At 51.1% G+C, this 27,295-nt stretch overlaps 1 protein-coding gene across 5 annotated transcripts; it reads right to left on the reverse strand.

Moving 5' to 3' along the window:
* Window positions 1-9,302: 9,302 nt before the first annotated feature.
* Cers4 (ceramide synthase 4) lies at window positions 9,303-27,020 on the reverse strand. 5 transcript variants are annotated; one of them, XM_021245243.2, is made up of 13 exons: window positions 26,886-27,020; window positions 17,982-18,022; window positions 16,884-16,976; window positions 13,234-13,407; window positions 12,885-13,002; window positions 12,318-12,436; window positions 12,180-12,237; window positions 12,044-12,094; window positions 11,689-11,781; window positions 11,396-11,524; window positions 10,906-11,012; window positions 10,044-10,200; window positions 9,308-9,959 (listed from the first exon to the last, which is right to left on the reverse strand). In XM_021245243.2, exons 4-13 carry the CDS (start codon window positions 13,404-13,406, stop codon window positions 9,783-9,785), a joined length of 1,182 nt encoding a protein of 393 aa, XP_021100902.1. In that variant the 5' UTR covers window position 13,407; window positions 16,884-16,976; window positions 17,982-18,022; window positions 26,886-27,020; the 3' UTR covers window positions 9,308-9,782. The 5 variants fall into 5 exon arrangements, with proteins under 5 accessions (XP_021100904.1, XP_087057934.1, XP_021100902.1 ...); XM_021245245.2 differs by lacking the exons at window positions 16,884-16,976; window positions 17,982-18,022 and having other exon boundaries at window positions 9,303-9,959; window positions 12,180-12,213; XM_087201808.1 differs by lacking the exons at window positions 17,982-18,022; window positions 26,886-27,020 and having other exon boundaries at window positions 9,303-9,959; window positions 12,180-12,213; window positions 16,884-17,119.
* Between the last annotated feature and the right edge of the window lie 275 nt (window positions 27,021-27,295).

The following is a 27,295-nucleotide window of genomic DNA, read 5'->3' on the forward strand; positions in this document are numbered from 1 at the left end:
CCAGTCACCCCCTTAGCCACTCTGCCTCTTGCTTCCTGGGAGGGGAGGAAATGGCAGGGTGGAAGGGGGCTCTGCATCCACAGCAGCTTCAGGGAAGGAGCAGAGCTCGGGCACTGCCTGCTCCTTCCCCGAGTTAGGGATCCCACACCCCATGGCTTCTGTCTGATATGGAAGCCCAGGGGCCTCTACTGGTCTCAGTTCCACCCTGCTTTAAAATATAGGTTTTATTTACTCAGGTAGGGTGAGACCAACTGAAAAGAAATAAGCAACAGCTGGGCGTGGTGGCTCACGGCCTGTGATCCCAGCCCTGGGGGGGCTGAGGTAGGAGGATCACCTTGAGTGTGAGGCCAGCCGGGGCTACATAGCAGGCCCTGTCTCAGAAAATCAAACCAAACTAAAACAAAAAACACTCATTGGAAAGGCATAGCTGGGCATGGGGGTGCACCCCTGTAATCCCAGCACTCTGGGAGGCTGAGGCAGAAATATTGCAAGTTCAAGCCCAGCAGGCACAATTGAGAAACTTAGCAAGAAGACCCTTTTCAAAAAAAAGTGCTGAGGGCCAGGGATTTAGCTTAGTGGTTTCATCGCCTGCTGCGCAAGCGAAAGGACCCGAGTTCGAGCCCCAGTACCAAAAAAAAAAAAAAGGGCCGAGGAGCCAGGGATTTAGCTCAGTGGTTCTGCGGCCTGCTGCGCAAGCACAAGGTTCAAAGTTTGATTCCTGGTACAAAAAAAAAAGGCTGAGGATTGTAGTCCATTCTGGGATTGAATCCCCAGAACCACACACACAAGCTCACAGTTCCCTGGGTGTGGGACATGCCAGCCACCCCACACTGGACCCTCGGGGAGGCACGGAGCGGGGTGGGGCTGGTCAGGAGGCAGAGGGAGCCAGGGAAATGGCTGGCAAAGGCCTTTCTGCTGGTTTCTGCAGCAGGGTGTGGGCGTGGCAGGGTTAGTGGGTCTGCTCCTACTGTCTGGGTCCATCCCATGGGGTGAGGACCCAATAAAAGGTGGGCCGAGGGCTGGCTCTTGCTCCCTGCCTGCAGATGGTTTGCTGAGGCCTGGAAGTGGCCTGGGAAGGGGCTGGTTGCTCAGTGAGAGCTGAGATCTGAGCAGGAAGGAATGTACCCTGGTACCCTGGGCCTGGGAGATGGAGCCAGGGACTTCTGACCTTGGGGTTTTTGTTGTTTGTTTTTTGAGGTAGGATCTCTTAGTTCTGGCTGACCTCTAACTCTCTGTCTTAACCCCCCACACACACACCAAAAAGACCCCCAAAAGCCTTTATTTTGAGACAGACTCTTGCTAAATTGCTGAGATGCTCAGGGTGGGCTCCAACTTGGTGATCTTCCTGCCTCAGCCTCCCAGAGTGCTGGGATTACAGGCGCACACCACAGATCCCAGATAATCTAACCTCTGCTCAGGCAGGGCCAGCCCCCACAGACCAGAGGTGTGTGTCAGACAGGTGCGTGCTGGGTGTGAAGCCACCTGTCTCCTGAATGGATGTCCATGGTATGCAGACTTCCAGGGGTGTCCTTTGGGCCCTTGTCCTCACTGAACCAACTGCCCCAGGCCGGATGGTTGCACATACCAGCCTCGTGTTCTCTGTCACAGTTTGGGGGTTCTTGGGTGGTTCCTTCACAGGGCCGTGCCTGCTAGTCTAGGGACAAGGCTGCTGAATGTCACCACACAGAAGGTCTCTGTTTAATCTGCTGCCTGGGTAGGGGATGTTGGGGATACCCTAGCAGGCTGGGGAATTGGGGATTCGGAAGTGCACAGTAGAAGCTGCTGTGCCTGTGTCACTTCCACTGCGTGTGCACGTGTGTGGGCATGGGGATCACACAGATGTGAACACCGAGCCCCCGGCTGGGGCCTGGCTTGCATAGTGGCTGCCTCAAGTAGGCAGAGGGCGCCAGGGAGCCAGGGACAGGAGAGGCGGTAGGTGAGGGTCCCCCCCACCCTGCTGTCTGTGTGTGCGGGGCGGGGGGGGGGGCAGGGTCTTGGGCTCTGATAGCTGGGGTGGGTGTATCAGGAAGGGGACTTTAGCTCTGGGACCCTGTGCCTGTGGGGACAAGTGGCCTGGCTCCAGGCATCTGAGCCCATGGGGGTCCATGTGTCGTCCTGCGTGGGCGCCCTGGGATTTTGGGGCTCTTTGTTCCCTCTGGCTAGCTTGCTTATCTGCCAGCAGCACATCCTGTCCCTAAGAACTAGGTTGGTGAGTCATTTCCAGGAAACTATTATTTGATTTTTTGGAGACAGAGTCTCACTATGTAGCTCAGACTAGCCCTGAACTCTGTGTAGCCCAGGCTGGGCTTGAACTCATGGCAATCCTCCTGGCTCAGCCTCGAGTGCTTGGGACCACAGGCATGTGCCACCACGTCGGGTTGATGTCTGGCTTCTTTCACTGAGTGTGGTGCACCTGATGTGAATAAGCTTTTTTCCCTCTTGTCACAATTCCGTAGTCATTGTAGTATAATGACTTTATCTAGCATCCTTTTGTGCGAAGATCATACGCAAGCAAATACCAGGGCTTTTATTTTTATTTATTTTAGGTTTTTGAGAGAGTTTTGTTAAGTTGCCCAGCCTGGGTTTAAACTTGTGGGCCTCCTGCCTCAGCCTTCTGAGTACTGGAATTAAAAGTGTGTACCACCACACCCAATTTAAGTTCGTTTAATGTAATAGATCGCTATGCCAGGATGGTATATTTGTGGTGATATGTTCTTAACTCTTTCATACATTGTTCACCATGACCAAAATTGCCCAGGCTGTGCTGGAACTTGCAGTCCTCCTGCCTCAGCCTCCTGAGGAGCTAGGATTACACGTGTGTACTGCACTCAGCTGAATTACTTGGTTAATTTTATTTATTTATTTATTTATTTATTTATTTATTTATTTATTTATTTATTTTTGGTACCAGGGATCCAACTCAGGACCTTGTGCTTGTGAGGCAGGTGCTGGCACCACTGAGCTACATCCCCAGGCCTAAACTCGGTTGATTTAATGCTGTGTAACTTTAACCTCCATAACAAAACCAAACACAGGAGGGAGGACACAGCCATACAAGTGTGTGGTCCCTGGTAGGACATATTGGGGAAGCAGAACTGGGGTGGCTCCTTGCTAGGCGAGGGCATTGGGGAGCTGGGGAGGAGCTGGGCATGGATGTCTTTTACCAGGAAAGGAGGCAGCGCCCCAAGAACAGCGCAATGTAGGAAGTGGCCTCTAGGCAGCGCCATGTGCTCGCACCTGGAGCCCTTTGGGTTCACTTTGGCACCAGCCCATTTGGCAATTCGGCCAGGTCTTTTCAGTAGTGGGCTGCGCGTATGCTAGGCAAGTGTTCCACCACTGAGCCACACCCCACCTTTAAATTTTATTTTGAGGCAGTCTCAAAATAAAAGAGCCTAAGGCTGGGTTCAAAGTTTTGAGATCCTCCTGCCTCAGCCTCTGGAGTGACTGGGATTATAGGCATGCGGCACCATACCAGCCTAAAAAACTCCACTCTTGTGACTTGCCAGTTTGTATGTTGGCCCAGCTGGTATCTGGGAGCTCTTTATTTATTTTAAAGTAAATTTTATTTTATCCCATTCCCCTCCTCAAGCCCCCTTCCCTCTTTATTAGGGTGGTTTGGGGTCTCTCACCTGCCCCTTGACTGCTGGTCCAACTCTTCTCATTCCTGCAATTGGATGAGACTGGCTCCACCCCCAAGTCAGAAATGAACTCTCATTGGTGAGGAACTGCTCCTTTGGCTGCCTGATTGGCCCATGGGCAGCACCTGATGAGACACAGGCGTGTTCTGTGGGCTTCTGGGAGATTTTCCTGCTTCCGGGAAGATGGCTGCAGCCTGGATCCCCTGTGATGCACAATTGCCCTAGGATTAAGGCCTCAGTCGCAGAAAGAGCCATGAACACTAAAGCCACGGCAGCCAGAGTCTGGGGGATGCCACAAGCTTCTGGAGAGAAACATTGTCTTTGACATTTACAGCTACAGAAGCCAAGAAATCCCTTTCAAAACTGAGTGGTGCACACCTATAATCCCAGCTGCTTGGGAGGCTGAAGTAGGAGGATTTCCGTAAGTTCCAGGCCATCCTGGAGAACATAGTGAGTTCAAGGCCAGCCAGGACCACGTAGTGAGACCCTGTCTCAAAAACAAAACAACAAAAGCACTGGCCATTGATGGTGCTTACCTGTAAGCTCAGCTCTCAGGAGGCTGAGGCAGGAGGATCACCACTAGATCAGGGCCAGAGTAGGCTACACGGTGAATTCAAGAGGAGCCTGAACTGCCAGTGAACCCTTGTCAAAACAAAACAAAACAAAAGCCCCAGAAAACTTGTTATGAAAAAAAACCCTAGAAAACTCATTGAGAAAATTGGCAATAATGCTTCTTTTACATTTCCTGAATTCCACTGCTGATTTTTTCTTGTTTGTTCTCCACAGTGTACGTGTTGTTTTTTGAGACAGTTTCTTGCTATGTAGTTCAAGCTGGCCTTGAACTCACTGTGTAGCCCAGCCTGGCCTTGAACTCGAGGTGATTCTCCTGCCTCAGCCTCCAGAGTTCTGGGACTATAGGAGTGCACCACCACACCCAGCCACCGTAGACTTTTAAGGAATGCTTGGCTGTGGGACTCTCAAACGTTCATATGTACTATCAGTCTGTCATGTTCTGTGAAATGAAACCTTTTGGAATTTTGATCTAAATTGCTTTGAAGCTTGGTGAGTTGGTGTGCACCTGTAGTCCCAGCTGCTCTGGAAGCTGAGGCAGGAGGATGTATTGAGCACAGGAGTTCAAGGTTAGCCTGACAACATAGTGAGATCCTGTCTCAGAAAAACAAAAGCAGGGCCGAGGATTTAGCTCAGTGTCACCACACCTTCCTCCCAAGTGCAAGGTCCTGAGTTTGATCCCTGTACCAAAAACAAGACAAAACAGTTTGAATACATTTTAGGTAATTTTCTCCATAAAGAGCTTATTCATATCTAGTTTATTTTTAATCTTTTCTGTAACAAATGATCTTTTCTAATTGATTGTTGCTAAATAAAAAAAATAAAACTAAATGCCTATCATGTGGATTAAAATCCCTTTTGTATACTTATTTTGAATGCAGCAATTTATCTAAACCCCTTTTTTTTGGTGTTTTGAGACAGGATTTCCCTTTGTAATCCGGGTAGCCCAGGCTGGCTTTAAACTCACTGTGTAGCCCAGGCTGGCCTCAAATTTGCGTAGATCCTCCTGCCTCCCCCTCCTAAGTGTTGGGATTATAGGCATGTGCCACTGTACCCAGATCTAAACTCATATTAATTTAAGCAATTTGCCTGTAGAAACTTCTGAGCTATTGTGTGTGTGTGTGTGTGTGCTCATGTACTCTACCATTGATCTAAACACTGCCTGACTCCTTCCAGCCTTTAGACACAGACAGAACGTCATAGACAGAAAACAGTTTCATTTTTTCTTTTCTAACTTTACACCCTTTCTTGTCTCACCACACTACAGTGTTTAGAACTCCCAGCACAATTTTGCATGAATGGCAATAGCAAGGATCTTTGTCTCCTTCCTTCTTTGGTTTTCCTTCACTTTTCTAGTACTGGGGTTTGAACTTAGTACTCTATCACTGAGCAACACCCCAAGTCTCCCATTTGTTTTTTTATTTTGAGAGAGGATCTTTAAGTCACTGTGTTGCCCAGGCTGGATCAAACTTTCGATCCTCTTGCCTCAGCCTCCCAAGTAGCTGGAGTTACAGGATGGTGCCACTGTGCCCAGCCCGTGAGGGGTTTTTTATGTGTTTGGGGAGGGGGTTAATGGGAAGTGGGGTCTGAGAACACCAGGCACATGGAATTGCAATCATTGTGAGCCTTGCTTCAGGAGACACTGTTGATTTTTGGTTTAAGCAGATCCCCTTTTTCATGTATTTTATTAGCATAAATTCACATAACATGAAATTAACTATTCTAAAATGAACAGTTTATTGGCATTTTGTACAGTATGCAAGATGCTGTACAAGCACAACTTTAGTTCCAAAACATTTCTGTCACGCCATAAAAAAAGCTCTGTACCTATTAAATAAGTACTTCTTATCTTCTTAATCTCTAGAACCTATAAAACCGCATTTTGATTTACTCCTCTGGGCATTTCATAGCAGATGGAGTCATAAGAATGTGTGGCTCTTTGTGACTGGCTTCTTCACTGTGCCTGCTTTTTATTTTTTAATTTTCTGAGACAGCGTCTCATTATGTAGTTCAGGCTGGCTTTGAATTTGCCATGTAACCCAGACTGGCCTTGAACTCTCAGAAATCTTCCTGCCTCAGCCTCCCGAGTGCTGGCATGATAGGCATGTTCTGCCACACTGACAAAGGTCTCCCATTTTTAGCACATATCAGTACTTCCTTCCTTTTTATGCCTGAAGAATATTTTATTGTGTGGATAAACTACAGTTTGTTTATCTATTCACCCGCTGGGGGATGTTTGGATATTTCTGGCTTTGCTTATTGTGAATAGTGCTTGTCTTTCTGGGACATAATACCATACACCCCCAATTTAAAGGAGGAGAGATTTATTTAGTTCCAGTGGGTTCAGTCCATGGTTGGCCCGCTCCCCAATAGAAGCAACATGGCAGAAGGGCCTGGTGGAAAGAGTCACTCACCTCATGGCAGCCAGGAAGCAGACAGAATGGAGCCCCCTTCCAGGCCATGGCCCCTGTGACCTGGCCCCCGGCCAGGCCCCACCTGCTAGCATGAGACTTTTGGGGACATTGTACGTCTAAACCATGACAGTGCTGCTAGGGACATTTATGCACCAGTACTTCAGTCTCTCCTTTTAGTACTTTTCTGTATATAGCTAGGAGTGAGGTTGCTGGATCATAAGGGAATTCTGTGCTTAACTCTTTAAGAAACCATCACATTTTTCCACACTGATGAATCCATTTTACATTCCCACCACAGGGTATTTTAATCTTTCTCTGTCCTCACTGACACTTTTCCTGTTGTTCTTTGAAACAGGGTCTAGCTATGTAGTTTAGGCTGGCCTTGAACTCACAGCAATCCTCCTGCCTCAGCCTGCTCAGTGCTGGGGTTACAGGTGTGCATTACCATGGCTGGTTTATTTTGTTATTTTGAGTCAGGGTCTTGCTAAGTTTCTAAGTTGCCCAGGCTGGGCTCAAGTTTGTAATTCTCCTGCCTCAGCCTCCCAGAGTGCTGGGATCACAGACGGGCACCCCCATGCCTGCTGCTTATCCCTTTTAAATTGCATTTATTGACAATGAATGAGAGTCTGTCTCTGAATCTCACTTAAAACCTCCAGCAGTGACAGTGATTTACATCTGTTTGAGTCCCTTTCCCCTTATGTTCCCAAGCCAAAGGTAACATCACTGTTTGAATTCTGTTTCCATTTTCTGTTTACTATAGTTCTAGGAGATAGATATTAACACCTATACAACTTTTTTGTTTTTGCAGTTCTGGGATTTGAACCCAGGACCTTCTGCATGCTAAGCAATCACTCTACCACTGAGATTCCTGTGGACCCCTATTATGTGCAGCATGTGCTATTTTCTGATTTAAAAAAAAATTACCAATTGCGTGTGTCTAAAATGACATCTTGCTGGGTGTGGTGGTACATGCCTGTAATCCCAGCACTCTGAGGCTGAGGCAGGAGGATTGCCTTGAGCTAGAGGCCAGCCTGTGCTACATAGTGAGTTCAAGGCCAGCCTGAACTGCATAGTGAGACCCTGTCTCAAAAAACCAAAACCAAAAAACCAAAGAAACAAAAATGCAAACAAACAAAAATCCCCCCAAAACTCAAACGTCCTGGTCTCGATTCCTGTATTCCTACTTATTAATGAAATCAAGTGTGTCTTTATAAATTTATTTGTTCTAAGAGTTTTCTACACGTGTGCTGAATGTTTTCCCTTTACCATTTAAAAAAAAAATGGTACTAGGAAGCTGGGTGTGGTGGTGAATGCCTTTAATCCTATACTCAGGAGGCTGAGGCAGGAGGATTGCTGTGAGTTTGAGGCCAGTCTGCACTACACAGGGAGACCCTGTCTCAAAAAAAAAAAAAAAAAAAAAGGAAGCTAAAAGGAAAGAAAAAAGTGCCAGCGATGGAACCCAGGACATTCATATAACACTCCATCTCCATCTCCAACCCTTTTTAATTTTTGTTATTTTTTATTTTGAGATAAGATCTTGCTAAATCACTAAATTGCCCAGGTTGGGCTCAAACTTGAGATTTTTCTGACTCAGCTCCTGGAGTGCTGGGATTAGGAGCATGCACCAGCATAACCCGCAGTTTTGTCTTTACTTTCAGATTGGCTGCCCTCCTCTTACTGAGCCGCAGGAGTGCTAGAAATACTAATGCATGACTCACACACTCGCTACCTTAGCATCTACGTGTATCTGGAGATAAGAGGAGAGGTATTTTCCGTAGTTACGGCTCAAGAGGTGGGCGAGTCACGCAGAGCCACATTCTTGCAAACAGCACCAACAGAGGGCGCTGTCGCCCCACTTTTACCCGTGCAGGTCTAGCGGAATCCCTCACCCAGTGCCTGGAAACAGAAAAGCTCAGATTTGAGAACATTTGCATATGTGTAACGAGATATAGTGGGGATAAACCCATTTTTGGGGGGGAGGGGGATCAAACTCGGGTCCTTGCGCTTGCGAGGCAGGTGGCAACACCACTGAGCTGAATTCCCGGCCCAATAAACCCACTTTTGAGTGGGGGGGGAAACACACGTTTAAATATGAAACTCATTAATGTTTCACATACACTTTATACACATAGCCTTAGGGTCATTTTGTGCAAAAATAAAAATTTTTTTGAGGTAAGGTCTGGCTATGCAGTTCAGGCTGGCCTTGAACTCACTATGTAGCCCAGAACTCACAGCGATCCTCCTGCCTCAGCCTCCCAAAGTGCTGAAATTAGAGGTGTGTGCCTCCATGCTCTGCTAACTTCATCTTGTTTCTTTTTCTTTTTTAAAAAAATTTAATTAATATGGGGGTCTGGGTTCTCCAGCTGTCTTGGACAGGGTCCTCCTTTCCTGTGGAACCCTAAAGATAGGGTGATCTTGCCCAGGACCCTTGGGAAGCCTGTGGGAATTTATAGCCCCACCCTGGACTTCCTTCACTCTGCCTAGAATTCCCCAGGGCACCAGGAGGGCAGGTTTGGGGGCCACAAGGACAAGCACAGGCCTCCCTGTGGCCTCCTGCTTGGCCCTGACAGCCGCGTGACCTTGGGTGAAGGCCTGAGGTTTCTGAGGAGCGCCTTAGGTCGGGTCTGAACAGCTGGCTGAGACCACCATGGCACTGGCTGAGGGGTCTGGGGCTCGCCTGAGGTCTTCGGGGGTCTCGGTGGCCTGATCGGTGTGAGTGTCCTGTCTTGGGGAGCATGTAAGGGGACAGCTTGGCACCCTCTGCGTTTTGGGGAAGGGGCAAGAACTTGACAGGGACCCAGGTTCTCAGGCGGAGAATTTAGTTCAAGTTTTATTGAACCTCTCTTATTCTGTTTATGAGACAAGATCTCGTTATGTAGTCCAGGCTGGCCCTCGAACTTGTGGCAATCCTCCTGCCTCAGCCTCCTGAGTGCTGGGATGGCAGGTGTATGCCACCATGCTGGGCTTTTGACTTCCTCTCAGCCAGGGCTCAATGCAGCCCCCAGGGCTGCAGCCTGAGGTGGTTCTAGCCTGCCACCGATATCCTGTCATTGTCCAGAAGAAAGGGCCTGGGGACAGATCATCACCCCTTGCCCACTGTGGGTGGGGCCTCCCTGCGTCCCCTGGATGGGCAGCTGCCCCCAAAGCCAGGCCCCGCTGGCTAAGTGGCGGCTGTGTGCCCATTGGCCAGCTGCCCTTTTGCCCGGCTCCGGCGGCTGCCAGCCAGGGCCGGCCCAGGCCTGCAAGCCATCCCATTCTTCAGCTGGGGATGCCCAGGCGCTGCCTCGTCAGTGCTGGAGCTGGACTCTTCGCTATCACTGCGAATGTCCTTTGTCATCTGGGGAACAGAGAGGGACAAGGAGGGGCTTGGGTGACCGGGGACTTGGGGAAGCCCACAGGCTCTAACCCTCCCTGGCCATACCTGACCCTTCACCAGGTAGTTGTAGAGCATGCGCAGGATGAGGCTGAACCAGTACACGTGCAGCATGTTGAGTGACACCAGAAGGGTGAGGAAGAAGTAGTAGCCAAAGAAGGGGGTGAACTGCTTCATGGAGTCATAGTACACAGAGTAGATGATCCTACGTTGGGAGGGAAAGGGGTCCCACCAGCCATAGGAACCTCTAACTTACATGGGCCTTCCTGCTCTGGAAACTTTTATGGCTCCCCCTTTTAAAAAAAAAATCTTATTTATTTATTTATTTATTTAGAGACAGGGTCTCACTATGTAGCCCAGGCTGGCCTCAAACTCTTGGTGATCCTTCTGCTCTGCCTCCCGAGTGCTGGGATGACAGATGCGCACCACCACACCCAGCTTCATTTTTTGGACACCTTGCAAGAATCCCCTTTCTTCTGCACAAACGCGGCCAGCAAAGTGTCCTTGAACACCCTGGTGAGTTCCAGCGGCCACACACGCTTCCTGTGCCTTCCCCGACTTTCTTTTCTCTTTGGCACAATCAGTCCCTTGTGATCCCTCTGTGTCTGGACAGGAACACGAGGATAGGCTTGTCCCTTGCTATGTCCCCACCACCTGGCTCAACAAATATTACCAGGGGATAACTTCCGGGAGGTGGTGCCCCTGCCGCCCCCCCACTTCCGGTTCCAGGGGACACTGAACAGCGACCATTGAGCCTGCTTTCTGCCGGTTAACGCCGGGCCTTTGCACATGATGGGCGCATTGCGGGACACGTCCTTCCCTGCCCGGAAGTCTCCGGCTCCCGGGGGCAGGGCCCCAGGTGCGGTGGGCTGGGGCTGCCCTCCCACCCTTACCCTCACGGGGCACTCACGTGGTGGGCATCAGGATGAGGCGGGTGTAGAAGAAGACCGAGGCGAAGATGAAGAACAAGATGTCGCACGTTAGCGAGAGGCGCATGTAGTTGAGCACCTTGCAGGCCTGGGAGCGCAGCCGGGAAAGGCGCTCAGGACCCAGGCTGGGTGGGATGGAGGGATGAGGTTGGGGAGCCGGGCAAAGTGGGGCCTGTCTCAAGGAAAAGGCACCAAGGGGCAAGGCCAAAGGAGCCGGGCTGAGGCCTTATCCACAGAAACTGCCTTAGAAAGGTGAGAAAGTCTCAGCACCCTGGGAGCTGGAGAGAGGCGGGGCCTCGTCTCTCCGGAGACGGAGAGGGGCGGGGCCGCGTCTCCCCGGAGACCGGGAGGGGCCTAGAGAGGCCTAGAGAGGCTGGGGGGCCTCACGTCCCGGGGCGGGTGGCAGGGCGGAGCCTCAGCTGGGGGGGGTGGGGGCCCTGGGAGGTGGGAGGTTAGGAGGGCCCGGCCCACCTCCAGCAGGCAGTCGCCGAAGTCGTGCAGCAGCAAGACCAGAGACCCGATGCGCACCAGGTTCGCGCCGTAGGAGAAGAAGATCAGGAAGACAGCCACGAAATGGTGCATCACCTGCTCCTTGAAATCCTGCGGGGGACGGTGGGTCACCGAGGGTCAGCGTGGCCTGGGGACCCCAACCCACGTGCCAGGCACATCAGGAGGCCCGCCGGGTGTGGAGACGTGGTCACCCCGCCCCAGCCCAGCGCCCCAGGGCGTCCACTTCCCCGCCCGGACTCTTGGCTTGGCCTCACCTTGCGCTTGACGTCGAAGGGCAGCCTGAGGAGCAGCGAGCTGTAGTAACTCAGCTCCGTGAGGTACCACCAGGACAGGGCTGGTTTCAGGTGCTGTGGCGGGTTGGGGCAAGGCCAGCTGTGGGTGATGGAGTCTCCTACTGGCCGGTCAGGGGCATGGCTCAAGACCCTCCCCTTTGCTCCAAACCAGTGAGCAGGGAAGGGGTGAGCTCCCTGTCACTGAAGGTAATCAAGGGGATTGTTTTGTAGCAGCCACACTGGGTCAGACTCAGTCAAAGAGCGGACCTTAGAGGGGAACTTTGGGTGTGATGCTTAGGTTTGGCTCTTGTACCTGTGCTCACCCCCTGCTACTCACCTGGCTTGGGTAATTTCTCCAGGACTCTGCCACGTCCCACAGCCACGGCTCCTGCAGAGGAAAGGGGCTTCAAGCTCTGAAGGCCAGAAGCCAGCGACCGCCTGGTCTGGGGTCTCCTGGGGGCTTCCATACTCACAGGGTACAGGACCAAGATGCCACTAATGGAGGTGCTGAGGTAGAAGAGAAACCTCCAGCTGCAAAGGGGAGGAAGGCCAGGTCGCAGCTGCCCAAGGAGCAGACGGCTCCTCTCTCTGGTCCCCAGCCCCGGGATTACCTGGCCTCACAGAACTTCTTGGACATGTGGGGCCGATCCTGGTTCCGGCGTCTCCGGAACCAGTGTTGAGTCTGTTGCAGCGTGAGGCCACACTGGGCAGCCAGGAGGGCCACTTGGGCCTGGGGAGGGGTGACAGGGGCTAGGGTCACAGAGGCCTGGCGGTGGCTTCCTGCCCTCTGTCCCTGGGGTGGGAGGACCGGGCTCTGCTCCTCTTCCCCTGCACCCCCCATTGGGGGCAGGACCAGAACCTCTGAGTCTTAGGACCAGCCTTGTTCACTAGAGACTGGGATTAAGAACGAGGCCGGGGAGGGGCACCCCCAGGCTTTCCTGCACACCCCCAAGTCTCTGCTGATGCCCAGGGCTGGGGGAGCACCTAACCCCCCAAGAGCCTGGGGGCGGGGCCGCATCACTAAGGCAGGCTGGCAGAGGCTGGGCCTCGCCTCCCAGGGAAGCTGTGGATCAGGGGGAGTGCAGGAGAGGGGACCGGAGGCCACAGTGGCTTCCCCAGCCCTCAGCAAGTGGGGCAGGGCTGCCATGCTGGCCATGTGGACTGAGGGGTGCTCTCACCTCTTCGGGTTTCTGTCCTTTCTGGAGGAAGTATTTCTCCAGCGTGGGGTTGGGCTTCACCTGCTTCCTGGTGGGATCCCGCATGCCCAGCCAGCGGGACGCGGGCATGCCTATGAATCTGGGTCAGGGGGACACAGTCATCAAAGCCCGAGAGACAAGGGACATGACTGCGGATAGAGGGGAGTGGGAGAGCATGCTCTGGGTTGGGAAACTGAGCCTTCCAGGGGCCAAGCCATGGAAGCAGCAGCCGAGACAGGTGAGAGCCAAGAAAAGCATTTTGGGGCAAAAGGAAACCCTGCCCGGCGTGGGAGCAGGGCTGGGGTTGCTGGTCAAAGCAGGAGACATTCACCTGTCGAAGGCGAGGCGTGCTGTCACCAGCATCAGTATCAGGGGCAGGGCCACTAGTATGTCCCGGGGGTGGGCCAGGACCATGCCGTCCTGGTCTTCCATGTCTGTCCATGTCTTGCTGGGTGGTAGCCAGATCCTCTCGTGCCACACCAAGTTGTTCAGGGCTGACAGCATCCTGCAGACGTACGGGGGCCAAGTGGATCACTGCCAGCGGGACCTCGGAGTGGCAGGACCCAGGCCCCTGCGCCCCACGGCTCACTGGGGAGTGTGCGTGGGCAGAGAGGTGGGGCCAGAGGGAGGACCTGCCCTGCCCCGGCCATTGGAGCTGCTCTCTGGCCTCCTAAGGTTGACACTTGGCCACCTGCTACCTTTATCCCACGTCATCTGGCAAGGAGGCAAGGAGTGTCATGGCCAGGGTTAAGGGTAGACACAGGCTGTGTGTCCTCAGGCAAATGACCTCACTTCTCTCAAACTCAAATTCATTCATAAAACAGGGACCACCACACCCATTTCTCAGCCTGGCCTGCCAATCACATGAAGTGCTTAGTCTAATATATATATATTTTTAATCCATATGTGTGTGTATACATATATATATATATATATATATATATATTTTTTTTTTTTTTTTTTGTAGTACTGGGCATTGAACTCAGGACCTTGGGCTTGCCAGCCAGGCGCAAGCACTGAAGTGCTTAGTCTATTGACCCTTAACAAGAATAACAAGAGCAGGAATAATACAGCTCATAGTAATAGTTATTATTCTGTCCTTTTCAGATGCCAAAAGAGTGGCCAGAAGTCAAAGGAGAGGCCACTTGGGGCCAGGAATTATGTGTGTGTGTGTGTGTGTGTGTATGTGTGTATGTATAGTACTGGGGGTTGAACTCAGGGCCTTTGCACTGAGCTACATTCCCTATCCTTTTCAAATTTTGAGAAAAGGTCTTGAGAAGTTGCCAAGTTGCCCAGGGTGGACTCCACCTTGTGGTCCTCCTGCCTCAGCCCCATGGAGCGTAGGGATTACAGGTGTGCCCCACCATGTCAGGCTGCAGCCGTGAACTTGAGTCCTCAAATGTTAGACATTTTCCTTCCAATGCAGGAACCTGCTTCTGATGAAGCCCAAAGATGAGGGGTTGAAGGATGTCCGAGGTTGGGCTCCCAGGCTGTTCTTAGAGCATGGACATCCCGCTAGGCATAAAAGTAGGCAGTCCGGCTTATTCTCCTAAATGCTGGCTGTGGCTTGGGAGGAGCTGACTGCATGTCCAAGCTCCCAATGATAAAGCAATGATCAAGGTGGGGCAGCATTCCCGCAAGAGCAGGTGCGAAGCAGCTCCAGCCAGCAGGGCCCGGCTTGCTTTAATGAGCCCAAATAGTTCCTAATTCTTGAGATATTGAGCCAAGTGCCCAGTTAGTACCAGTCTCCACTTGGAAATTCTGTCCATTCCTTCATCTGACCATCCATCCATTCACGCATCCATTTATCCATCTGTCCATTCAGCCATCCATCATCTATCCATCTCTTCATCCATCTACCTGCCCATCCATCCAAACATCTGCCCACCCATTTCTCAGTCTGCCCATCCATTCATCCATCCACGCATTCATCCAGGCAACATATGTTCTCAGATTGACTTGACTGTAGATGCCAGACTAGGAATTGGCACTAGGACCACAGCAGGGGAGCAAAGCACACATTCTTGTCTCCGTGGACTCACAACTGTGCAGGGAAGGCAGCCAATAGATGTGTAAACAGATGCATAAATAAATGAGATACCCAGTGAGATGGGGCCTGGTAGAAAACACAGAATGGTGTGATTTTAAATCTGGTCAAGGAGGAACTTTCTGAGGAGAAGCTATCCGTGCTGAGACCCAAGGTGTCACTATGTAGTCCAGGCTGGCCTTGAATTCACTATGTAACCCAGGTTGGCCTCAAACTCCTGGTGAGCCTCCTAGGTGTTGGGATTACAGGTGTGTGCCACCACGCCTGGCTCACAGCGCCCCCTTCTGGCCTTTCAAAGGTGGCTCATTACTTGTATGGTGATTAACACCCCACAATTTCCATCTGTCCTATAAGAAAACAAAGATCAGAGCACGATGTGATCTCCCATCTCCAGGTCTCTGATTAGCAACCTTAATTCATCTTCAACCTCAGTGCCCTTGGTGCTGAAACGTGCAGAGCACTAAGGAGCAGAGAGTTTGGTGACAGAGTTGATTTCAGGGCAAGAGTCGGGCCAAGCATTGCCCAAGCCAAATGGGGACACTGAGAGGAGACAGGAAGTACTGAGGGCTGGGGCCCTGGGCAGGGGGTGGGGGCATAGCTTACTGGTATGGTGGGTGCCTACTGTATTAGTCAGTTTTTTGTTGATGGGACAAAACACCTGACATACATAACTTAAAGGAGGAAAGATTCATTTTGGCTTATGGTTTCAGAGGGTTCGGTCCATGCGTGGCTGGCTCCAAGGCAGAAACATCAAAGTGGAGGAAAGCTGCTCACCTCATGGCGGCCAGAAGCAGAGAAAGCAGAAGCAGAGTCAGAGTGACAGATTAAACTATAATACACAGAGATAATGTTAGTATCTTTGTTTAAAACAACAAGGTTTAAGATTTTATTCTGTTCTTAGTAAAATTTACAACCGAACTTTAAAAAAGAGGTTTTAAATTTGTCAAAATAATTTCATGTGCTCTCTCCTATCTTGTTAAGATTAAATGTTTGAAAATTGTCTTTCTTTTTTTGAGACAGGGTCTCACTATGCAGCCCAGGCTGGCCTTGAGCTCACAGCAATCCTGCTGCCTCAGCCTCCTGAGCGCTGGGATCATAGGCGTGCACCACTGGGCCTGAAGAGATTTGCTTTATTCTTTTTTTTTTTGTACCAGGGATCAAACTCGGGACCTTGTGCTTGCGAGCCAGGTGGCAGAATCACTGAGCTAAATCCCCAGCCCCGAGATTTGCTTTATTCTTATTGGCTTGTTTTATGTGTTCTTAGAAACTTGATAACTGTTTGTGGGAGTTCTCATGTTTTAGGGTGCTTACTACAAAATAAACAGGTTTAGATTTGATAATGGACTCTAGATAAAATCAGCCTGAGAGCCACTCTTTCTCAACCTCTGTTATTACTCAAATTTAACACAAAGAGCATATGACACTGACTCTGATCTGTCAGATCTCCAAGGAGGGACATGTTCCAACTGCTCATCACCAGAAAAAGCTCCCTTGGCATGGAGAGACAAGGCCACGGATAGTTAATTGACAATGCCTTCAGAAAAACAAGTACATCAAAAACAGAGGAAAGGGCTGGGGATTGAGCTCAGTGGTTTCGCTGCCTGCTGTGCAAGCACAAGGACCCAAGTTTGATCCCCGGTACCCAAAAAAAAAAAAAAAAACCAGAGGAAAAAGCTTGTGAACATCAGAGTCACCTGAGTGTTGACCCTACCAACATAAAAAGAGCTACAGTGGTTATAAAAAAGGGTTTTTCCTAGGGGTGGTGCGCACACTTGTCACCCTAGCACTCAAGAGGCTGAGCATATGACCCTAAGCGGTCAGTAACACCAGCACTCTGGGAGGCCCAGGCAGGAGGATCCCAAGTTCAAGCCCAGCCTGGTCGACTTAGCCAGACCCTGTCTCCCAATGGCAAGGAGGATGCTGGCTCTTCTTACCGGCTCTGTGGAGGCTCCAGTCACTGCCTGGCCGCCCTCCTGGCCTTGCTGTCTCCCCTTAGAGCCGAGCTTCCCCGTGGTCTGGACGGGCTGCTGTAAGGCAATTTGGCGACTCTCCAGGTGTGGCAGCCCCAGTGAGGCCCCCTGGGCCTTGTTGTCCCGCACCCGGCCCGGCCCCTCCGCCTGGCTTCCCTGGCCGCCACTCCATAATCCTTCTTAGCGGCTAAAAATAGCCCTGGGTGGAGGAAATAGAGCAGGGCTTTGTGCAGACTTGGGGCCCGGGTGGGATGAGCTGAGGATTCCTGCGCTCCCAGGAAGGCCTGGGAGTGCAGCCTAGCCTGCCCCGCTGCCCTGAACCCTCGATCCATGGCCCTGGGCCCTGGGGCTGCGCGAAGAGACTGGTTTTGTTTTAGACAGACTGGAAGCCCAGGACTTGTTCCAGTTGGGAGAAAGGAAATAATTCAGGCCCCGCGCGCCCACGCACACTCAGCCTGGCCTGCTGCCCAGTTCGCCTGATCGCTGTGGCCCGGACAAGATCCAGTGCTTGAGGGGCTCATTTGTAGATAATTACATCCCGCCCTGCACCGGCCCTGGCTGTCCCTTCCAAATGGCTCTGACCAGGAGCAGGTCCCTGCGGAGTGCTATTCACTGGAGATGCGGCCAGCTCCAAATATTACTGCACCGCTTCCTGGGAGAGACCTCAGGCGAGCTTAGTCTGGGGCTCTGCCTTGCCGAGAGGAACACTCCTCCTCCACACTCCAGCCCTGTCCTAGATGCCCTTCACCCACCTAGCTCTTTTACAGCAAGGGCTGCTTGCTGGGCCTCCAACTCAACTACTGCATTCCTGCCCCAGAATCTTCACATGAACGTCACAACTTAAAAGGCTCACGTTGTTTAGCATCACAGTGCCCCTGTACTACAGATGCTGAGCGGTTTTCCAAGTGTTTGAGTGGAAAAATTCCCCCAGACAGTCACACACCTAGCTTTGTCTAGCGTCCTTGTTTCAGCTCAAACATTGCTTCTAAAGAAAGTCTTCTCAAAATGTCGTTCAGGGGTCAAAGGGATCCCCAGAAGGAAGACAGAAAACTCTTGACTTACCCTGCTCACCGGGCAGGTTGAAGATTTGCTGATTTCCACCACTGAAAAAGAAGTTTCAGGGTGTGTCGGTGTGTCAGTCAGTGAGAGGCATAAAGGGATTTGATTTTATTAGGCAGGATTTTGAAAGTACACCTGCAAGGAGAGAGACAGAGGAGGAGAGAGAGAGAGAGACAGACAGACAGACAGACAGAACAAGTGCTGCATATATTTATGGGGAATTTGGGATTTAGGAGTGGAAATCTACACTATTTTGCCAGAGATTTAGCTCAGTGGTTCCGGTGCCTGCCTTGCAACCACAAGGTCCCGAGTTCGATCCCTGGTACCCCCCCAAAAAAGTGAAAAAAAAACGACACTATTTTGTGAATCTATGGAAAGGGGGAATTCTATTTTTTCTTGTGTTTTTTTTTGAGACAGGGTATGTAGCCCAGGCTGGCTTTGAACTCAGCGATCCTCCTGCCTCAGCCTCTCCAGGGCACCACCACACCCCAGGCCAGGTGGAGATTCGATTTACAGAGGAAAGTGGAGCTCTTTCTGCAAGACAAGGTGGCAGCCCATTCCCAGGTGACCGATATCACAGGTAACAAAGCTGTGGTCCATCGCAGGGAAGGCCATTTGACAGGGGACAGAGATGCTCTATTCACAGGTGGACAAGGCTCATTACAGGTAGAAGGGACAGGCCAAGGTTTTGTGTGTCTTTAAGGATCTTAGCAATTTTTGACTGGGTTTGTGTCCTGAACCTGTGGCTTTATTATAAGTACAATTTAAAAACTGCCATTTCCAGCACAGTGGAGCACTGCTCTGCCATAAAGAAGGATAAACTTGAGTCATGTGTAAGAAAATGGATGTACCTTGAGATCATAATGTAAAGTGAAATAAATCAGACAGATAAGCTTAAATAGCAAATGGTTTCTCTTATATGAGAAACCAGAAGTATGAATAATTTAAAGAGCAAAATAAGGGCCGCGGATTTAGCTCAGTGGTTTTGTTGCCTGCTGTGAAAGTGCAAGGACCTGAGTTCGATCCCCGGTACCAAAAAAAAAAAGAGAGCAAAATAAAGGATGATAATGGAAATCGGGGAGACAAATTTTTCACAGATGGGAAGGGGACCAAGAATGGAGGGAGGGGAGCAGAAGGGGATGAAAGAAGAACTTAACACGCATTATGCACATGTGCTAGCTCCCCAAGAGGAGTGAAATCAATATGCACTGCAAGCATGCAGCATGCAGTAATTGCCCAGGCTGGTCTCAGATTTGTGATCCTCCTGCCTCAGCCTCCCAGAGTGCTGGGATTATAGGAGTGTGCCACTGTGCTTAACTAGGGTTTGCATTTTAAATGTCTTACCAAACCTACATGCTCAAAGGCTCAGTGGCGGCCAGCCTGTGCTGCTGCTGGGGGATGGTGAACCTGTTAGGGTGCTGGGCTTAGAAGGAGGAAGTGAGGTCATAGAGGGTGTGGCCTCAAAGGGGACCTTGGAACCCTGGACTCTTCCCCTTTCTCTCTCTTTGCTTCTTGCCAAGGAAGCCCTAAGCTACAGGGCCAAAGATCATGGACGAAGCCTCTGAAGCCATGAGCCTGGATAAAACCTCAGTATGCCTTGTTTATCTCAGGTATCTGTCACAGAGATGGAAGGTAAGACACGGCTTAAAAATAACAGCTCTATTGAGCATAATTAACATGCCAGAAGCTGTACTGTGTGTAAAGTGTATGATCCGATATGTTTTGACATATGGACACAACCACAAAAGGATCACTTTAACCAAGATAGTGGGCATTTCATTTAACACTACAGTCTCCAGCTGCATCCATCTTCCTACAAATGACTCAAGTTTATCCTTCTTTATGGCTGTGTAATACTCCACCATGCAGAAACACCACACTTTCTTTGTCCATTCATCTGCTGACAGACATAAGTGAAATAAATCAGACTTACAAGCTTAATAGTGCAGTTTCTCTTATACAAGATACCCAAAGAATAGATGATTTAAAGGCAAAACAAAACATAGATGACAGGAAACAGGGACATAAACCTTTTGCAAATGGGAAGAGGACCAAGAGATGAAAGGGGAGGAGGGAGAGGAGGGAAGGGGATGCAAAAAGCATCACGTGTGTTACGTACAGGCACAGACCTCCCCCCAGGAATGTAAATATTTACTAATTTAAAACATTTTAAAAGCTAATGAAGAGATCTAACACATCCCCAAATGTTCTTGTGTGTGTTTGTAGCTCTTCCCTTTCTTTTTCAGTGGAAGTTAGAAGCAACTTTGGTGTGTAACAGCTGGGGACTGGGAATGTCAGGATTCCACACTACTGAGTGGCACAGGAGGGTTGAAAAGGAGGACATTAGGCTGAGTGCACTGAGCCACCCACAAAATGACAGACTGTTGTGATTTCACTTCTCTGAGGTCCCCACAGCCGTCCCCTCCAGAGGCAGGAAGGATGGTGGTCGCCGAGGGCTGGGGCGAGGAGGAAACAGGGAGGTAGCGGTTAATCAGTAGAGTTGCAGGGGTTTTTTGTTTTGTTTTTGGTTTTGTTTTTTTTTTGGCACCAGGGATCGAACTCCGGTCCTTCTGCTTGCGAGGCAGGTGGCAGAACCACTGAGCTAAATCCCTGACCCAGAGTTTCAGTTTTGCAAGATGGAAAAATTCTGGAGGTTGGTTGTACAACAACATGAAGGTACTGAACAATATAAATTGTGTACATAACATGGCTAAGATGCTAAGTTTTATGTGTACAAGGAGTGACCAAAATATATGGTGAATGTGTGTATAAAAATTTTATTACAGTAGAAAGATGCATCGGCATGAGTCACCTCAAGATACTCTCATAGCTGGGGCCACGCTTATCCCATCATTCTTGCTGCTTTCTGAAGCAAGCTCTGGAATCCTCTTTCATGAGTGTCTGTATAAGGTGTGTTAAAGAAAATGGGGTGAATGCTGTTGCTGAGTGCCACCTAATGGGAAGGCAGATTCATAAAAACATGCTGCTGTGTCCTCATCCCTCTTATTCACCAGATCTGGCACCATGTGACTTCTGGCTTTTCCCCAAAGTCAAAACCCCAGTGAAAGTTAAACGTTTTGAACTGATTCAGGACATCAAGGCAGCCAGAACAGCACAACTAAAGACCCTCATGAAAGAGGACTCCAGAACTGCTTCAGAAAGGGGCATGAACCATGGGAAAAGCATGTTCAAAGTAAGGGGCATTATTCTGAAGGATTCATGGCAGTGTGTTTTTTACTGTGATACAAACATTCCTCATTTAACAGCCCACCTGTTTACTGTTCGGACTTACTGACTGAGGCAACTGTCGTTTGGAAAAAAACTCATGGGTTTTTTTGCAGGAGAGGGGTACAGTTGTGTAAGTCTTGTTCTAGTGTTTGTTTGTTTGTTTTCTGGTACCGGGGATCCAACTCAGGACCTTGTGCTTGTGAGGCAGGTGCTTCACCACTGAGCTAAATCCCTGGCCCTGTATGTCTTACATATAGACCCTCAATGTCTTTTTTTGTACAGCACACCTTGTTTATACAGTACTGTAATTTTTGCTGGTTGCACTGTGCTGTATAGCACTGTAGTTTTATGTTCTGTTATACATTACTGTACTGCAGGTCAGAGTTATGCAAATAGAAGTCATCAATTTGGAGTTTCCTTTGGCTATTTCTATGTTCTGAATTTTGGGGGGGGGAGGGACTGGGGATCGAACTCAGGACCTTGCGCTCGTGAGGCAAGCAGCAGAATCACTGAGCTAAATCCCCGGCCCTCTATGTTCTGAATATTGTAACATACATATTACATCAATTCCTCACTTAGCGACCAATTCAGTTAAGGACTTAGTCACAGAAATAGAATTCAGTCGGTAAACAAGTAGTATTTTAAATTATGTTAAAATTTAAACATTTACCATAATAATCACACCCTGCATTACATCCCAATTAACTTTTTTAAATTCAAAAAATTCTTTTTAAATTTTGAGGGAGGGCCTCACTAAGTTGCCCAGGCTGGCCTTGAACTTGAGATCCTCTTGTCTCAGCCTCCCAGAGTGCCCGTATCACAGGTGTGTGTCACCACACCCAGCTGCGATTTTATTTCTACTTTAATGTTTCGAAATGCTGGGGCTGGAAGCCAGGGCCCGGAGTGGGGAGGCTGTCACTCTACCGCTGAGCTGTACCCAGCCCTATTATTTTTACTTTATCGTGCACTCCTAGTAATAAAAATGTTTGCTCTCAGCAGTCTGCCACATTACAATTCTCAGAAGTGGCTGGTCATTAAAGGACAGGTGCCTGTGCATTTACTTTTCAGAGGGCATTTCTCACCCTCTGCAGGAGAGCAAGCGGGCGTGCCAGCATGGACAGAGTAGCCATAAAAACAAACACAGTGAAAATAAGACAAAGTTAGGTCCTGGCCAGTATCTGTGGCCCAGCCCTCCTGCTTGAAGGGAATTTTGGCGAATGTCAGTCGTAGTGCCAGCCGTGAGCGGCTTTGGCCTCGCTGTCAGGGGAAGGGGACAGAGATTCCAGGAGGAGCGATTCTGTACCCTTCCCCGGCATGGGGGCCATCCATGGGACTTAACAGACTTCCAGGGAAGAGTTGTCCCTCCTGGTCACCCCATTGGTGACAGGGGGAAGAATGTGGTTGCCAAGTAAAAAAGGTAGGGAGCTGGGCCTGGTGGTGCATGCCTGTGATACCGGTACCTTTGGCAGGCTGAGGCAGGAGGATTAGACTGCAAGTTTGAAGCCAGCCTGGGCTACTTAGTGAAGTAGGAAGGCTAATGGTGGGGCACGCAGTACAAACAGAAGCCTGGGAACAGGCACTGGGTGCAGGCACAGGTCTCCAAGGGCGGGGGTGGTGTGTTTTGTGGGGACAGGCCTGGTCCCCGAGTGATATGCTTGGGTGAGAAGGAGGCACTTGGCGGGGTGGTCAGAGAGGGTGAGGGGAGCCAGGGAGGCAAATTCTGGGCATGGAATTCTGAGAAGGGGGCACCTGAGAGGTGGCAGAGTGACAGCGGGGGGTGGGGTGGGGCAAGGGGACATCACTGGAATGTGGCCCACATGCCTTCCCTGGTCTCATAGGAGCCACAGGGTAGTGGCAAACTGTAGACCCTGGAGTCTGCAGGCTGTGGGGGGTCTGGGCTCTGCTGCTGTCCTGCTAGGTGGCTTTGGACAGGCAGGATCCTCTGTCAACCAAATCACCAGTCCTGCACCTGGCTGCCTGGTGACAGGCTGAGGAGCCCAGAAAGCTGGGCTTGCATCTGCCCAAGTTCTCCAGGATGAGGAAGCTGGGCTGGGGGCCCAGCCCTTTTTAGGCTTTTTCTGTTGTTGTTGTTGTTTTGGTACCAGGGATTGAACTCAGGTCCTTGTGCTTGTGCAGCAGGGAGCAAAACCACTGAGCTAAATCCCCAGCCCATTTCTGTTGTTGTTTTGAGACAGCATCTCCATAATTGCCCAGGCTGGGCTCCAACTTTTGACCCTCCTGCCTCAGCCTCTTGAGTACTCAGATTATAGATGTGTGTCACTATGCTGGCTTTGAAAATCCTAAGAATATATGGGAAAGTCCTGAAAAATCTGCCACAGTGACTGAGTTTCCAGGGGCCTCAGATGAAATAAATCTCGCTCCCAACTCCTTCAGCCTCCAGCTACATCTCCAGGAAGCCATAGCTGAGACACACAGAGTGCTGGGTCCTTCTTGAAATTGGGGAAACTGGTACAGAGTGGCCTGAGTTCTTAAACTACTAAGTTCAGAGCTTGAATTGGCCCAGAACCTGCACCCCACCCCTAGCTCCATATCATCTGTTATGGCTTGTGCCTAGATTTCCCCCGAAAGACTCTGCAGTCATAGGTGGGGGTATTTCAGGGGTGGCTGGATCTAGAGTGTGTGATGGATTCATGGTGCAATGCTAGGATTAAGGGTGCTAGGATTAAGGGTGAGTGATTACTAAATCAGTTCACTGATTGGTTTGGTTCCACCCTAATCCCAGTAGCCTGGATACAATATAAGGGACAGAAAGAGGCTTGTTTTGTCCCTTCCTTGCTTTGCTACCTTCTGCTTGCCATGATCTGTTTCTCTTCTGCAATGCCTGTCTGCCATGCCATGGACTGTTTCTCCGCTGCCATGCCACCTTGTCTTGGAGCCAGCCAATTATGGACTGTGAGCTAGATAAACTGTGAGCTAGATAAACCTTTCCTCCCTTAAGTTGTGGGTGTTGAGTATTTTGCCTCAGCATTGAGAAAAGTAACTAAGACATCACACAAGCCCAACCTCCCAGGCTGCAGCCAGAAGTACCCAGATTCTTGTCATCATTTCATAAACATTTATTCATCATCTACTGTGTGCCAAGTGCTGGGCCATACCCTGGGGTCTCATCAGGGAACTGGGTAGACAAGAATTCCGGTCTCTCAGCAGTTGGAAGGCTGAGGCAGGAGGATCACTGTGAGTTCAAGGCAAGCCTGGGCTACATGGCAAGTTCATAACCACCTTGGAACCCATAGCAAGATCCTGTCTCAAACACAGAAAAACAAAAACAGAGCAAGGGCCCGGGATTTAGCTCAGTGGTGCCACCGCCTGCCTCACAAGCGCAAGGTCCTGAGTTCGATCCCCGTACCAAAAAACGAACAAACAAAGAAACAAAGAAACAAAGCAAAGTCCAGAGGAGCTACATGCAGGAAGCAGAATCCAGCCAGTCCATTACCTTGGGCCACCCCTCCATCCTGGAGGCCTAGCTCCTGCCTCACTGTGTATCCCTGGGCTAAGGCCTGTCCGAGGCCAGCAGGCTGTCTCTGCCATGGCCCCCTCCGCTGTCCTAGAGACCACACAGCCCTGGCCTTGCCACTCTCTCCTGGCTCTCAAAGCCCCCAGCAGTGGCCTCAGGGCCTTTGTACCTACTGTTCCCTCTTGCCTGGAATGTTCTTCCTCTGCCCAGTTAATTTCTACTCATCCTTGACACCCAGACAACCATCACTTCCTCCAGAAACCCTTCCCTGACTTTCCCTGGGCCAACCTAGGCCCCCTTCCCTCTGGGCATGACTCTGTGATATCCTAACAGCCTGCGATTACCAGGTGCTCATCTCCTTGGGTACAGTGCTGGTTCTTTGCCCATGAATGAGGGGTTGAATGCTGTTGTACCCATTTTACAGGCAGAGAAACTGAAGCACGAGATGGTGAAGTCACTGCCCTCAGGGCTGCTGAGCTCAAACTGGTAGGACTGGGTTGGAAGTGGTTCCAGCTCAGATAACCGGAAAGGTAGCCTTTGGGATGCAGGGAAGCGGGAAGCGGACCCCATGGTGCCTGCCTTCCTGTGTTGTTCTGCAAGCAGGAAGAGGGGATGTTGGCTCCCTCCTGCTGCCACCCACAGTCAGCCAGGGCCGCTGTGCCCAAGAGATTGGCCCAGGCACAGGGCCAACTTGTCACTTTACCCCACTTGCACAGGTATGGCTCTAGGGCAGAGGTGGCACTTCAAGGCCTTTCTGGAAGGAGGGACTAGAGGCTGCTGGAAGCCCCAACTTCCCTCTGGCCCCAAAGCCTCCCCCAGCCCCTCAGGGCCATGCGAGCCATGGAGATTTGCTAATCCTTTTCTGTGCCACAGTGTCTTTTGATCCATTCACACCCTTATTTATTCACTCTTTTCTTTTCCTTATTTATTCATTTTTGGTACTGGGGATTGAACCTAGGGCCTTTGCACTGGGGATCTAGCCCTTTTAAAAATGTTTTTATTTTATTTTATTTTTAAATGTTGAGACACTGTCGTGCTAAGCCACTAAATTGCCCAGGCTGAGCCTGAATGTGTGATCCTCCTACTTTAGCCTTCCAAAGTGCTGGGATTCTGGGCATGTACCATCACACCCAGCTTTGCTTACTCTCAAAATGGGATCAGTCCAGGATTCCTATCTTGGGGAACCCCACCCAATGGGTCCAGGTTGCCCTAATGGTGGTCACCTGGCCTCTGTGCTCAGAATAGGGTCTTGGGGGGTCCGCCACCCCATCTCTGGCAGCTCATCTGACAGATTTGGCAAGCCAGGTAGGGAGGGAAACACTCGTGTGTGTGTGTGTGTGTGTGTGTGTGTGTGTATGCACCTCTCAGTGTCCCCATCATAGAAATGAAAGCCATCCCCCCAAACTTGCATCTGCCCAGCTCAGAAATCTCCCTCGCCTCTCCTTCCAGCAGGTGGGAATCTCGAGGGTGTGCCTCCACTAAAATGAATTTCTAATTGGCTCACCGCCTAGCACAACTTCCAGCTGTTTCCAAGCTAGGTCTCTTTCCAGCCCTTGCGTACACGGCAGCTGCAAAAGCTGTTTCTTAAGACACAATTGGATCGCATTACCTGCTCTCCAGACCTCAGCCCTGATGAAATCATCGGGTCCCATCGCTGTCCAAGGCCAGGCTGGTCACTGTCTCCCTGCCTCCCCTTGCACTTGGCTCCCCCTGACCTCTTCCTGCTCTGCACACTCAACTGGGTCTTGCCCGGTTCTCGCCCTCTCCCCTGGCAGTGTAGTGAGGCCAGGTTGGCCCCTGGTCTGAGCGTCCTCCCCTCTCCCTGTGGGGCCTCCGCCCGTCCTCCCATGTCCTGCTGTGGTTGGGCTGGGATGATGCGAGACTGTTTAAGCAGTTCTCAGGAGCCGTCCGCGCAGCCAGTCTGTGGGTCGCGCCTGTGTCCCCCGCCCTGGCACGTCGGTGGCACCGATTCTTCGGTGAGAAGGCAACGTCCCACGAGTGGCCCCGCGCTCTCACGCTTCGGGATTCCAGCGTCCCTTCATCCTGGGTCTTGGGGACCGCGCCCTCGGTGGGGAGGAGGGCTCGGATCCGAGTCACATGGGATGCGTGAGAGGCAGACCCGGGGGTGACAGGGCCCGGGGCAGCTGCTCCCGGAGTAGCCTTGGCGTGGAGGCGGGGCCGGAGCCTGTGGGGCATTCGCTTACCTGGGGACGCAAGCGGCCGGGCGCACGAGGGCGCGGAGGGACAGGAACCTGGCGAGGTCGCAAAGTGCGGTGCGGATGCGAGGCAGCAAATCTGCGCCCCGCGCGGCCTCCCCAGGACGGGGTACAAGCGGCTTGGGGGCGGGGCCTAAGGGGGCGGGGCGGGGCCTGGGGACCTCGACCTGGGCTCTGGCCCTGCCTCAAGTCTTGCATCCAATGAAACTCCCGCGACTCCAGGCCCCGCCCCCTAGTCTTGCATCCAATTGGGTTCCCTTGACCCCTCCAGACCCCGCCCCCAGCTCCACCTCCAGCCCCCCATATCCCCGCCCCAGACCACTCCCCAATTCCCACTCCTAGCCCCGCGCCCGCCCTCCGACCCCGCCCCGGGGTCCACCCATCCCTGTCCCCTGACC

The sequence above is a fragment of the Heterocephalus glaber genome, unplaced genomic scaffold (assembly GCF_053883595.1).
Source record: "Heterocephalus glaber isolate CG9 unplaced genomic scaffold, H.glaber_assembly_v1.0 deba00001761, whole genome shotgun sequence".
Lineage (NCBI taxonomy): Eukaryota > Metazoa > Chordata > Mammalia > Rodentia > Bathyergidae > Heterocephalus > Heterocephalus glaber.

What these genes read in the sequence shown, in the direction of transcription:
- Cers4 (XM_004865394.3), bottom strand. Translation starts at nt 13,406, where the DNA reads ATGCTGTCAGCCCTGAACAACTTGGTGTGGCACGAGAGGATCTGGCTA. An exon ending in GGAGAAATTACCCAAGCCAG is followed by an intron (nt 11,782 to 12,043) that starts GTGAGTAGCAGG and finishes AACCCGCCACAG; the next exon opens with CACCTGAAACCAGCCCTGTC. An exon ending in CTCATCCTGATGCCCACCAC is followed by an intron (nt 10,201 to 10,905) that starts GTGAGTGCCCCG and finishes CTCCCAACGTAG; the next exon opens with GATCATCTACTCTGTGTACT.